Below are 14557 nucleotides of genomic sequence, written 5' to 3'. Positions count from 1 at the left end.
AACATGCACCACTTATAAACGCCCTGTCCAACTCCTCGAAAGATTCCACCAAGGTGTCTCCAGAAATTATAAGAGGGAATTGAAAAAAGTTATTAGTGGTTGGGTGCAATTTTTTTTATCTGCTCACTGAACGTCGTAAAAGACATTGTAATTAGCTGTACAATACAAGCTGTGAAAGGGCTTCATGCTGCAAACATGAATTGGTAGTTTTAGCCCCGTATATTAAAAGAAAAACCCATTATTTTGAGCAAGGCAGCCCTCAACCCTCGCCGAACTACATTCCCCATGATTCTTGAGGGCGGCGGAGACGAGCCACTCCAATCCACCCACTTTCCAGACCGCTTAACACACACAGGGAACCACCTCCTCTCGCCTGTGGCGCTGCAGTTCAGGAAGGAACGTCCGCCGGGGCGACGACTGAACCAACTGGGAGGAGGAGCCAACGCGCGCCATTTCCACATCTGCGCTTGCGTCGCTGAGACTTGGCGGCAGATTTCGTATTTCGAGGAAGTGGCGCTGCTGCTGCTGAGGCGCAGCTATGGAGACCGGTCAGTCTTTCGATTCCTTTCTGGGGTGACGTGGCTCGCGGCAGTTTATCTCCTTTCGGTGGCGAATATGCGCCTTCCGTGCTTGTCTTTCCGCCGGCTGCCTGCCCCTGAGGCGGTTGTCGCCCTCCTTGCTCTCCTTCCACCCCCTGAAAAAGCAAGGAGGACAAGCGGGGACGAAGTCTGAGGAAGGGCGACGTTTGAGGTCCAGTGAAGGGCCAGCGAAGCATGACCTTTTCATATCTGGTTGCTGTATATTCGCTCCCAAGGGATTTGGACGCTTGTGGAGTTTTGTGCATTGGGTGTCATGTAGTTTGGCCAGACTTGGGTAGGCAGCAAAATGTCTGGGGCTGGACTTGGGTCGAGGGCATGGGCGTAGCTAAGGGGGGGCAGGAAGGGCAGTTGCACCCCCCCTTAAATCCACCAAAATTATTGAATTGAGGGTCTGCTCCCCCCCGCAGATGCCTGCCCTCCTAACGAAAGCTCACTCCTCATAATGCCCTCCTTTAAAAAGCCCATGGTCCAGGGGAATTTACTGAAGAAAGTAGGAACAGGCATTGTACTGACTATTGATCTATCTAGCTCAATGTTGTTCACACTGACTGGCAGCAGTTCTCCAGGGGGACATTTCCAGTCCTACCTGCAAATGCCAAGGACAGAACCCTCTGCATACGAAACAGTTGTTCTGCCGCTGGGAGGGAGGGTCAAGGAGAGTCGCTCTTGGGCAGTTCGTTTTTGGCTGCACCCAGCCATGAAATTTGGTTAAGTGCAATCCTAAACGTGCTTACTCAGAAGTTCTATTGAACTAATTGAGGCACAGGCTGATTAGAGGTATGTATACTTACTTGTGAAGGGACGCGGGTGGTGCTGTGGGTTAAACCACAGAGCCTAGGACTTGCTGATCAGAAAGTTGGCTGTTCGAATCCCCGCGACGGGATGAGCTCCCGTCGCTTAGTCCCAGCTCCTGCCAACCTAGCAGTTCAAAAGCACGTCAAAGTGCAAGTAGATAAATAGGTACCGCTCCAGCAGGAAGGTAAACGGCATATCCGTGCGCTGCTCTGGTTTGCCAGAAGCGGCTTAGTCATGCTGGCCACATGACCTGGAAGCTGTACGCCGGCTCCCTTGGCCAATAAAGCGAGATGAGCGCCGCAACCCCAGAGTCGGTCATGACTGGACCTAATGGTCAGGGGTCCCTTTACCTTTGAGACTCCTTAAAGGGAGTGAAAGGCGGGATATCAAATCCAAACTCTTCTTCTTTTATACTTACTTGTGAGCCCTACAAAGGTGTGTGGTTTTTTTGGATGAGGGTAGGGTACTTCCAGGTAAGTGTATGTGTGCTGTTAGACCATTGGACAGCGTGATGAAACGTATTTTTGGAAATCAGTCCAGCCTTTAATGTTTTAAGAGGAGGAAGCCGCAGCTCGTTGACCATTTTAGTTGCCCTATTCTACATCAGTTCCATATACTGTATCCTTTTCCGTTTCAACAGCCAATTGGGATCTTATTAATTTATATGTTTGGGATTTGTCCCAATGTGCATAAATTTACACTTGCATTGACTCTTCCTCAGGAATTCTGTTGCCAGTTTGCCCAGTTTCAAGATGTGCTTTTTAAGAACTCTGTCATCCTCAAGTTCAGCTGCTTCACTTCTTATCCGTAACTCCTGATAATTTATGAATGAATTAAATAGTCGCAATACATTCTTGTGAAATCACTGCTTACTGCCTTTCATTGTGAAAATACCTATCCTCTGCTTCTTGTATGTCTTTCATCAGAGGATCTTCAGAGAGACCCTTGTTCCACAAGGGTCTGCTGTATGTTAACAATAGTTTTAATACAGTGGTACCGGGTTAAGAACTTAGTTTGTTCTGGAGGTCCGTTCTTAACCTGAAACTGTTCTTAACCTGAGGTACCACTTTGGCTAATGGGGCCTCCCGCTGCCGCCGCCACGTGATTTCTGTTCTCATCCTGAAGCAAAGTTCTTAATCTGAGGTACTATTTCTGGGTTAGCGGAGTCTGTAACTGAAGCCTGTAACTGAAGCGTCTGTAACCTGAGGTACCACTGTATTGCTGCATGCTAGTTATCAGGCTGATGTGCTTTAGTGTAATTTTTGGCTTCCCACTCCCTATCTGTTGTTGGAAAACTGAGGAATTCCATCGAGTCCTAATCAAGTATTGAATTTTAGATGTGACAATTAACACAATTCTTTGTTGTTTCTATGTACGTTAACTTTGTTTTAGAAGCCTTTTATGTAATCAGTGGTTCACGTGTGGACATGCTAAGGTTACTCATTTTCCACAAATGCATAGAAACAGTTTTTTGTATTTGAAATAATGTAACATAACTTCCAGACAATTTGTTTCAAATATATTCTTGCTGAGCAAGGATAAACATGGCTTCTGCAAAGAGAAATTTTGTTTCCCTGTTGTTGTTTTTAATGTGCCATTGCTTGACATTACAGTATTAACCAGACGTTGTGCAGTTCAACTTTAGAAACTTGAGACAGTCCCACAAAGAATCCTGCTTAAAAAAATTAAAATGCAGGAATAATATTTGTTCCTGTAGTACTGTAAAACAGACTTCTAATACTGTATAACACTTTGATTGAAATCAAATGTGTTTTACTGTAGCATGATCAGATTTGTTCCTATGCACTTTTTTCTAATGTGAAAGGATTATGGTAACTGATGATGATACAACAACAACAACAACAACAACAACAACAACAACAACAACAACAACTTTTATACACCACCGATCTGGCTGGGTTTCCCCAGCCATTCTGGGTGGCTCCCAGAAGAATAGTAAAAACATGATAAAATATCAAACATTAAAAACTTCCCTAAACAGGGCTGCCTTTAGATATCTTCTAAATGTCATATAGTTGTTTATTTCCTTAACATCTGATGGGAGGGCGTTCCACAGAGCAGGTGCCACTACTGAGAAGGCCCTCTGCCTGGTTCCCTGTAACTTTGCTTCTCGCAGTGAGAGAACCAGCAGAAGACCCTCAGAGGAAGACCTCAGTGTCTGGGCTGAGTGATGAGGGTGACGATAATCCTTCAGGTATGCTGGGCCGAGGCCATTTAGGGCTTGAAAGGTCAGCACCAACACTTTGAATTGTGCTCAGAAATGCATTGGGAGCCAATGAAGATCCTTTAGGACCGCTGTTATATGGTCCCAGCGGCCACTCCCAGTCACCAGTCTAGCTGCCACATTCTGGATTAGTTGTAGTTTCTGTGTCACCTTCAAAGGTAGCCCCATGTAGAGCGCATTGCAGTAGTCCAAGCGGGAGGTAACTAAGAGCATGCACCTGTCTGTGGGCAGGTAGAGTCTCAGCCTGCATACCAGATGGATCTGGTAGACAGCTGTGCTGGACACAGAACTGACCTGCACCTCCATGGACAGCTGTGAGTCCATTCATATAAGTTTTGTGTGAAATTCTTCCTCAAGCCACAATGGCTCAATTTTCCACGTAAGTCAAACCCAAATTGTAGCTACTGTGCTCTTCTCTTGGTCCACTTCCTGCTTCACTATGAAGACCTAAGCCATGGTTTAGTTTGGCATTAAGTCTGACCCTGGGCTCACTGCTTGTCCTGCTCCAGACAAATCATGAGCTGTAGCCAAGGTTTGTTCTTGGCTTCCTACTCATCACTGTTTGCCTAGGGAAGGCAAACTACAACCTTGGGTTGGGATATACGCTTAGCCAGACCGTATCTTAGGTCTGGGTAGCTGAGCAGCAGGACTGTGGAAGGAGTTAACCAAGCACAATTTCTGCTGCTAAGTACCCACATAGTCTGCACTTAAAATGTGCTTGGCTGAAGGTTAAATGTAGTGAGGCATCACTTGATGCAATTGTTCCCTTATCTGGACAACATTTCTTCCTCCCATAAAGTCAGATCTGTGACTGCAAATTGAAGTAGCTACAAAATATTTAGCAGTTGTACCTCGGGTTACAAACACTTCGGGTTAAAAGACTCCGCTAACCCTGAAGTAGTACCTTGGGTTAAGAACCTGAATGCCAATTTTCTTGTTTTAATTCAACCTAGTCTTTCTGGGTGATATATATAGTGGAACTGATACCAATCAAGTTGAGCAATACATAAATATTTTTACTGCAAATGCTGCATTGGTTGTGTGCTATCAGATAATACTCGAAGCCAAACACAAAGAACTAGAATTCATTGCAAATATGATACAGATTTTGATAAAATTGTAATATTATTTTGCAGGTTTATTTAGCAACACCAGTGATGTTATGGATAAGAAAAATGTTACTACATCTCCAAAGAAGCCATCTTTCTTTGAAATATTCAAACCGCAATGTAGTGAATCAGGTACCTCGGGCATTTATTATGGTGCTGTGAACAACTCTTTTCAATAAGTTATGGGCTTGATTAGAGCTTTTCCCACAACAAGTAGAAGGCTGCCCATACAACCAATCTTTCCCCTACTCTCTTAACCCCTTACCCCAAAAGGACTTACTGAATACTATAATTGTGTCATGTGGGGCTACAGGGGAGTAAGGATTTGAGTATGAAGGAATTCTCTTTCAATCTAGGTTGCGTGTTAAATTTTGAGCTAGTAGACCCCTGTCTTTCCACCTGATCAGCAGCTAGAATAAGTAGGGGGTTTGCTTCTTCAACTTCTCCTGCCTGCCTTTGTCCTGTCCTGGCTACTTTATGCTGACAGAATCTTGGGTAAAACATATGAGAAGCCAGAATTTAACAGGATTGTGTTGGCAGGCCTGAGATTGGCTGTTTTCCTGCAAAGTGGGGGTTGAGAATTGGTTGCATAATACTGTCTCAGGCTGTGCCTCCACTTTTTTGGCAAGTTCAAAATAATGGTATATGGTCATTCCATAGTTACTTTTTCTTACAAGTGGGGTTATAACCTAGGGCACGGTATCCTGCATAATATATTCCTTTTCTTAGATTTAGGACCAATAAGTATCAACTGGTTTGAAGAACTCAGTTCAGAAGCTCCACTGTATAACTCTAAAAGACCAGAAGAACCTGAACATAAAACTAGTGACCTGGACCAAAGTAATTTTAAAACACCACAGAGGAAGCTGCCAGCAAAAAACCAATTTGCATCAACTCCAATGATATTTAATGAACCAAATAAATCTGTGCCATTTGTTTCTCCTATACAAGAATTGGGTCAGAGCAAAGCAGAAGCAGGTGAGAATTTTTAAATGAAAGATATAGAAATGTGAAGACTTGGATTTATTGCCATAATATGGTAATGTCAACTCTTTTGTCCCCTCCACCAATAAATAAGCTGTTTTAAAAATATTTTGTTCACTGCTTTGAACTTTGAAAATAGTGGCTTATAAATATTCAGTTGGTTGTTTTCATGTGATGATGGCTAACATTATCACACTTAATGTTTTTCAGTGCTAAATGGAAGTTTTCTGCATACACCCAAGATTTTTGAGGTACTTCCCTTTTTCTCCGATTTTCTAGCTGTTGAAATGAAGTTACTTCAGGTGGGTTTTTTTTTTACAAAAAAGAACAATTTTTATATATTTTAGGTTCAGACACCAAAATCTGTTTTTGAAAGCCTAGGAGCAGAAGCTGATCCTGAGATGACTTGGTCAAGTTCATTAGCAACGCCTCCTACACTTTCTCCGACAGTCATAATAGGTAATGATAGCAATGTGACTATGTCAAAAATACTTTGCTGTTTAATTTCCCTCATATTAAATGCTGTGCTAGGAAACTGAGTTTCTATGTTAATATCATATCAGTGAACTCTGATGAGTTGCATAATTGATTACAAATTATTTATATTTGATATTTCAGCTAGAGGAAATGATTCCGTTTCTGGAACAAAGCAGCATAATGAAAGAATTGAGTTGGTGAGTGGCTTTAAGGGTTAGAATATGTCAAAATAGGCAACTTTTTGAATAACCTTCATGTCCACAGCTAATTTGTAATTTATATATGTTAATATCCCCTTTTTGTTTTCAGGTCATGCATAGTCTCATCTCCAAATACGGTAGAAGTCCCAAGACAGATAGTATGCATGTGCAGTCCACATCAGGAACAGAAGATGTATGTGCAGAAACTGACAGCAAAACCCACAGTGAGCATTGGTTGATTACTATTTTTTACTGTTTAATAACTATTTGTATTTTATTATTTGGGTAGTTCTAGAATATGTCTACCCATTTAACTATATCGTACCTAGCGCAGACAGCAACAACTATGTCAACTCACCGAAATAAAAGTCCACTAAAACTTAATACAAATACCTTTGCATGCATATCACATATATTATTCAATAAAGGGAAAAAAAAACAAAATTAAAGAAGGTTCAGTTCTTTCCACTCATATGAAGGGTTTGTATGGAATGTTATCCCAATGAAATGTTACTGTTTACTGTATTTTCAAATTCTCCAAAGTTTCAAAAGCAGTCTGTAAACTCCAATAGGGGACTACTGTTTGAGAAAAATAAGTCGTAAGGTGTGTGTATATGTGTGTTTAATATACACACATGCACATCTGGATTAGAACTAATCCAGTTCTAACACTGTTTCAAAATAAATAATTTAATACATATATTGGAATACATGTTATAAATGAAATGTGGGATTAGAGCCCTTCATAAAATATTGCTTTCTCATGTTCATGGTTTTTTATTTACAGATTTTGAAAGGTTATTAGCTGGATCCTTTGGTAAGAACATATTTCCCAGTAAATTAGGAGAAGATTATATGCTACCAAATGTACCAATGGATGAAGATACGAATGATGGAACAGAGAATGATCTGTCTGAATGCCTTGCAAGCAGCAAAGCCTTTCTAAGAAAACCAAAAAGAGTCAAGGAAAGTAAGACATTTTCTGATAAAGCAAAACATGAATATCAAGATACTGATGAAGACAACATTATAACAAAATATGGAAATTCCGCCAAATGTCACCTGCATACTATTCCAAATAATGGAATGCAAAAGCACTCTGTGAATCAGAATAGCATACCAAAAGAAGAGGAAATACCATCATCTTTGCTTTGCTCATGGTCTCAGCTAGACTTATCTGGACTTGACATAACACAGCTTGAAAAAACGTCCTCACACTGTTCTGATTCATCTCCTATGTCACATATCAAGAAGTGTTCTGAAGATAGGCAACTATCTGTTGGCAAAGAGTGTGCTAGTACTGAAATGCTAGAATCGTGTTTTCAAAACACATCATGCCTAATAAAAGGTAACAAGCTGCTAAACACCAGTTCTCTGGAAATAATACCACTGCCTGAAAACACTCCATTGCCTGTTGCGATTATGAGCAATAAGGGCCCAACGCTGGTGAAAGATTGTGAGGCTGAGCTGGCATCTGTCATAAATGTTTCAGACAGTAGTTCCTTCATAATGGAAAACACAACTTTTACAGAAGCTGATAATAGTTGCTGTAATTACTCAAGAGAAAATGGAAAAAAGAACTATGATCCTCTAGGTAGTGTTTCTACCCAAGCTGCTGGTGATGTTAGTGGACTTACAAGGTCTGGGTTGAAAAGTATGACCTCACTTTCTGGTTTGAAAAAACGACCAAAAAAATTTATTTATACAATAAATAATACCCCAGTTCACCGGGAAGAAGGAACCACAAAGAGAGATGGCTCCTCTGCTTGCCTTGTGCCAACTTGTGCAGATTTAAAATCTTACGACTCTGAAATTTCTGCAACAGCCATAAGAAATGAAGGTAGATTTGTATTTTTTCACCCTGTGGTTTTTTAAAAATCAAAATCTTAAACCTCCATTCCTGTACCTACTATAGCTATGTTTTTGCTATGAACTAGACAGTCATGTTCACTGCATTGAAAAGGCCCACTAAATTAATATATTTGCATTTGTGGATTATATATTGCTGAAGTTAATTGTTTACCATGGCAAGTATATGGGATTCTCACATAAGTGGTAGCAAATGCTGCATGAAAAGAACATGAGTGGGAAAGAGACACATGCTGAGGGAAGACAGTCTTACAATTTGAGAGGCTCCAGTGGGAAAAAAGAAGCAGGTTGGAGCTCATGATGATTTGCCCTTTTTTCTCTGGACATTCCATTGCAAGGCCACGTGGCTGCAAGTTTAAAGTTAACTTCCACAACTAGTAGTGACTCCTTTATTATCATTTATTGAAAGAAATGTTTTTGTTATATCATTAGGTCTTTTGGCGTGATTTCTTGAAGTGGCCTTGTTGTCAGAAAGTAAAAGTGTGCATTTTGTTCAGCAATCACAGCTGATAAAAAACCAGGTTAAATAAACTGCTTAAGCAGAGCCATTTTGTTGGTAATTTATTATGTCAAAAGTTAGAGTTGTTTAAAAAAGGGGGGGGATTAAATGTCTCAAATGCATAGAAAAAGTATTTAGTAACTCCTCCGATAACAGCAATATTGAATGCAAAAGCACAAAGTATTAGCTGCAGCATACTTCATCGTGGTTACGAGACATTCTGAAAATGGATTTAGTACACTAGACTAAACACAAAAGCTGGTGAGAGAGAGAATTTTTTAAAAAAAAATAATGATGCCATTCCAACTAACATTACTATCATGGTTCAATTTCTTACAGAACAAAAGGAAGACATCATGCACGCTAACAAGCACGTACTTGAAGAGAAACAGCAAATAGAGTCTGATAAAAACTGCATTCTTAGTAACATTTCCCATGAAACTCCACTCAATTACACAGAATGTAATTTTACAGATCGGTTGTCAGTACTTCAACAGACAGACAACAGAAAAGGAACAATTATGCCTTCTAGCAATATATCTGCTAATCAAGAAATAGAGTCAAGTGAAAGCATGTCCCATTCAGTTGGTCAAAAGATAAATTTACAAAGAGAGAATGGTGAAAGATGTGTCAGTCTTAGATGTTTCAGTTCATTGCAAGAAGCGGTGATGGAGGAATCTACATTGGGAATACATGCATCAAAAACTGGAAACCAACAAGCAATCTTGGAATCAGCTACACAAATGTTTTTGGCAAGTGGCACTCAGGTGGCTGAGTTTGGGTCTCAATCAAAGGAAACACTGAAACGTACTAAAGATGAATCTTTTGAGCTTATAGCATTGGAGAAAAAGTTAGACCCAAGCCAGCATCTACGAGTAGACTTAGCAGGAAATGCTGAAGATAATGAGCAGAGCTGGTTAGGAGATACAAGTCATAGCAGAACTGAAAAGTTGGGTGGCTTCAGAACAGCATCCAATAAACAGATAGCACTGTCTGATTGCAACATTAGAAAAGGCAAGTTATTGTTCAAAGACATAGAAGATAAATTTATTGAAGATTTTCCTAGCAAAGGAATGCAAAATATTTCAAATGAAAATGCACAGAGAAGTGCTGAGATATCTTCACTTGGAATGAACAAACTGACTGAAAATTCATCTAATTTTTCACACGTTTCTGATCTGCTCAGTTTTCAGATGAATGATGCCCAAATTATTTTTCCCAAGTGTGCCAATTCTGCTTTCCAGAATGTGCTTAGTAATCAACATCCTGAAGGAAAACTAAATTTAACAGCAAGCCAAGAAGCTGAAGTTACTGAAATTTCTAATATACTAGAAGAAACAGGTAGTCAGTTTGAATTTACACAGTTCAAAAAGCATCAGATGGGGGCATTCAATAATGCTGATGAGATGTCTGGAAGCTTTGATAAAAATGATATATGTGCTGAAGTTTGCAAAGAAAATGATTTTGAGAAAAGCTCTGAAGAAAAGGTTCAAAGAGACCATGATCCGTCTCCCAATAAACATATAGGCACAGCTGAGAAATGTAAGATACAGATACAAAGTAGTGAAGAAGCTACATCCATTAATTCAAGCACAAAACAGAACAATATTTTTGTCCCAATTGTTTCAGCACCATCACAATTCAATTTATCTGATCTGGGGAGCTGTAGTGCAGCTGGGGGCAAAGAGATGAGCTTTTATGTTGATGCTATAAAGAAAGCTACAAAATTAGTCGGCAATCTGGATGGGGTGAATGAAATGCGTAGCTCTAACCAAAAAATATTGCTACGCGATTGTTCAAATAGGTGCGACAAGAGTTGGAGTAATCCCAACTGCATGAAAGAGAGAGAGATTGATTGGCATCAGAGGGTCAAAGAAGTAAATGCTGAATATTTGATGAAAAAGAATACAAAAGATACAATTAAATTTGTTAAAGAAAATATAGAAAGTAAGTCAAAAATTGTAAATTATAATGAAGGCAGTGTTCAGATTTCTAGTACTACAGAAGTTAACCTAAAAATTATTAAAAAATACTCTGTCTGTATGACAGGAAATGAACTGTCTTCCTTTGAAAATAATCAAAGTGTATTAGTCTCACATCACTTTGTAAACTGTGAAGAAACTCAGTGTAATTATAATTTGCAAGAAGCTTTGTCGGATCTAACATGTTTAGCTGAAGCTGCTAAGACTGAAAAAAGATCCACCTTGAATAATGCATATGGAAAAGAAAACTGTAATTTAAATCAATTGGAGGAAAAGGCGAGCAATCTAGAAAGTGGTTTTCTGCAGAGATTTCACACTGTTGCTGATGGGAACATATTTGCAGGGAAAAGTAAAAAGCTTCATTTGTTGGCTGCCTCCTGTACAAGAGAAGAACTAGAGACTATGCCAACTTCCAGTGGGAAGACAAGCCCTAAAAGCAAAAAGGGAGATGTCAGTTCTGTAAAAGATAATATTACCTTAAGTGAAACTGAAAGGTCCAACCATCAAGAAATCTCTGAAATCAGAAAAGAGAAGCAGATTATTGCAATGGGTTTTCATACAGCTAGTGGTAAGCAAATTAAAATTGCTAATGAATCCTTAGCTAAAGCAAAGCATCTTCTTTCAGAAGATGAAACTGTTTTTCCAGAAATGGAGGAAGAGGTTAGTAATTTTACCAAGCCTATAATTCAGGAAAAAAGAAATGAGAAAATTACCAAAGTTAACAAGGAATTTGAAGAAGGAAATGAAAAACATGAATATCTGTATCCTGAAGGTAACTTTGAAGATCTTCCAGATTTGTCCTCAAACACTATTAAGAAGACTGATGATCTTGACACCATTAAAGAACTTTCTTTGGAGATGAATGCATCTGAATCAGATTTAGTATCTCATACTAGAGGGGAGAAAGTGAACGAAGGCTTGTTGACAAAGAATAATCTGGCATGTACAAAAAGCAAAAATATTTCAAAAATTGAATTTATTGACTCTGCTATTGATCAGCATTTGCCTGTTGAAGGGTCAGATATTAGTGCAATGCAAAGTTTTCAGGACTTGTCATCTAGAAATACTGGTAATAATAAGAGCCTTGATTCCTCAAACTTAATTTGCAGTCTCACTTCAAAGGCTAGTACCTCTGATTTAAAGAGTGAACATTCTTTGCTCAACCATTTACCAGATGAATGTCAGAAGAAAAGTTATGTGTCAGAGAATTTAACTTGTATTTCTCAAGAAGCAGCACCATCAAAAAATGTGTTTGCTGACAATAATGTTCACACTTACGATGAAACTTCTAAAAATGAGAGTAGCATGATACAGAAATGTGACTTAAGATTGTTCAGTACCAACGTCTTGCAGAAATATTCAGCCAGTGAAGCATCAACTTCAACTTCAAAACATCTGAAGGCTATGCCAGTTGCATTCAATACAGCAAGTGGTAAAGCTGTTGAAGTTTCTCAGGAAGCATTAAAAAAAGCCAGGCAAGTGCTTCATGAAGACTGCTATAAATCTGTAGAAAAGAACATGGAATCTCAACCTAAAACAAATAAACATGACCTTTTAGAAAGCTGTTCTGATACCTGTGGCACTGGAGTGTGTATCGATTCTAATAACTACTCATCTGCAGAGAACAATCCAGTGGAAAATATAATTGCACCTCAGTTTTCTCGAGCCAAAGAGTGCTGGGCAGATGAGCACACATTAAAGTATACTGAATCTATGACCTTGAACACTCACCCTGAGTTATGCTTTCAAATGCATAATAAGCAATCTGATACATGGACTCCCAACAAACAGAAGTGTATCAAGTCAGATTTTATTACTGATAACTCTGGGTTTTTTAGCACAGCTAGTGGAAAACCTGTCCAGTTATCTGCAGAGTCATTAAAGAAAGCAAGACTGCTTTTTTCTGAAATGGAAAATAATCCATCAGATCACCCGAGTCATGTCTCTAACTGTGATTATAGTTATGGTGAAGTATCTTCTCCTGGGAGCAAAGAAGCTCCAAAGAAAGACACAATACTTGTATCTCAAGGGGAAAGATTTTCAAATATGGAAGCGAATGCAAATATTCCCTGTGGCTTTGCCACAGCAAGTGGAAAACAAGTACAAATTTCTCAAAAGGCTCTCCAGAAAGTTATGGGTCTCTTAAAAGAATTTGATGATGTTAGTAGTAATAGTTTTTCTGATGCTCAACGGAGTGTGGGGCAAGGTCCTATAAAAGTTCTTGCTACAGAGGCCATAGAGCAGGGTGAAGTTATTTCAGAGTCTAAACCACAAAAGGAATATAAAGCACTTCATTCAGCCACAAGTACACCTAATGAAAATAAGATTATAAAAAACCCATTGACCATTAAAATACCTGTGTGCATGTCTCATACTAAGAAGCAAAAAGAAATATCTGAGTTAGAAGAAAACTTTACATGTTCAAAAGAAATTGAGGCTTTGAAGATAACCCAACCATGCCAGAGTAGAAGCAAAACTAAATGTGCAGCAAATTGTGGTACTGCAACAGAAGGAAATCTGGATCTTCAATGTCATTATGCACAAACTCCGGAAAATTACTTGGAAATAGAGGCTACAGAAAGTGCCAAAGCTTTCATGGAAGATGATGAACTTCCTGATGCAGAAGTACAGAAAAATAAAAATTCCATATTGAGTTTTGAGAAACCTAATAATTTTCTGTCATATACAAGAACTGGAAAAAGGCACATGAAAGAAGAAAACACTTTTGGTAGGTGGCTGTTTTGTTTTTTTAAAAAAACTTTTCCTGTACATTTACTGAGTTGCACTGTGATTGATCTCAGTTTAGTTTACTTTGAATGAATTAGAGGGGATCAATAAAATAATTAGCAGGGAGCGAGACATCTTAGAAAATCCATGGTCTCGGTCTCAGATTTGCCAAGATATTGGCAGCATTGGCGTGTCACTGCAAGCCACAGTTAATGCGCTGCCATGAATGCAGTTTGCTCCTGCTTTGCTGCTTCCTGATAGTGAGTGGGAGCAACCTACTGTGATCCTTGATTCAGCATTAAATCTAAACTGGGGTTGTGTTTGATTTGATTCCAGGCCCGAGCATTAAGCCAACACCATATCTTGGCTTTAGAGTATGGCTTGTTCAGAGTGAAACAAACCATGATTCCTGGTTTTGATGTAAGTAGTGCTAAATCAAAGATCATTGAGAGTTGCTCCTGCTCGCTGGTGGACAGGAGTGAAGTGGGAGTAATATGCATGGTCATAGTAAACCATTAACAATGGGTTAAAGTGCACCCAGTTAGAATATAGGGTCAAGGTACTTGTCAGCCAGGATTAGTGGGAGAAAGGGGTGCATAACCAATCACATACTTAAGTGATTATTTTCTCCAAATTCTCCCACCCTCATTTGCTTGTTAGGTAGAATCACTACCAGTTTTAGATTCTAGCTGTTAAGAGAAAAAGCTTTGAGGAAGGGCATTTGCAGAGAAGTTACAAAGAGAAGTGCTGAACAACCCCATGCTACTCTACAAATGCTTCCCAAACCCCACACAAGATTTGCAAGGGAAATGGGGGATTGGGAAAGCGATTTGCATGCCTATCAGGACTGCAGTCTTTGTAAATTTTTTGTTCCTTTGAGGTTTAATGTGAAACAGTCTTACATTTCTTATGCAAACTTACAAGGTTATACTAGTAAAGGTAAAGGGACCCCTGACCATTAGGTGCAGTCGTGACCGACTCTGGGGTTGCGGCACTCATCTTGCTTTATTGGCTGAGGGAGCCAGCGTACAGCTTCTGGGTCATATGGCCAGCATGACTAAGCCGCTTCTG

General features: G+C 39.5%; 2 protein-coding genes across 3 annotated transcripts in view; both read left to right on the top strand.

The window, feature by feature from the left end:
• Positions 1 to 14557, top strand: part of LOC310843240 (cilia- and flagella-associated protein 337-like) — a 1288916-nt gene that overhangs the window by 403537 nt on the left and 870822 nt on the right. The window lies entirely within an intron of this gene.
• The window catches only part of BRCA2 (BRCA2 DNA repair associated), a 31855-nt gene continuing 17699 nt past the window's right edge, over positions 402 to 14557 (top strand). The window contains exons 1-9 of one of the 2 annotated variants that reach the window (XM_083735738.1): positions 402 to 548; positions 4776 to 4880; positions 5478 to 5726; positions 5943 to 5983; positions 6080 to 6191; positions 6351 to 6406; positions 6519 to 6633; positions 7197 to 8249; positions 9117 to 13487. In XM_083735738.1, coding sequence (XP_083591864.1) covers positions 539 to 548; positions 4776 to 4880; positions 5478 to 5726; positions 5943 to 5983; positions 6080 to 6191; positions 6351 to 6406; positions 6519 to 6633; positions 7197 to 8249; positions 9117 to 13487 — 6112 coding nt within the window. In that variant the 5' untranslated portion in view covers positions 402 to 538. Of the gene's footprint in view, positions 549 to 577; positions 874 to 4775; positions 4881 to 5477; positions 5727 to 5942; positions 5984 to 6079; positions 6192 to 6350; positions 6407 to 6518; positions 6634 to 7196; positions 8250 to 9116; positions 13488 to 14557 lie in introns of those variants that run through there. The other variant, XM_083735737.1, reaches the window with a different exon arrangement.

This window comes from Podarcis gaigeae (genome assembly GCF_964106915.1).
Source record: "Podarcis gaigeae genome assembly, chromosome: 4".
Taxonomy (NCBI): domain Eukaryota; kingdom Metazoa; phylum Chordata; class Lepidosauria; order Squamata; family Lacertidae; genus Podarcis; species Podarcis gaigeae.
This window is presented reverse-complemented; position numbering and strand designations above follow the sequence as displayed.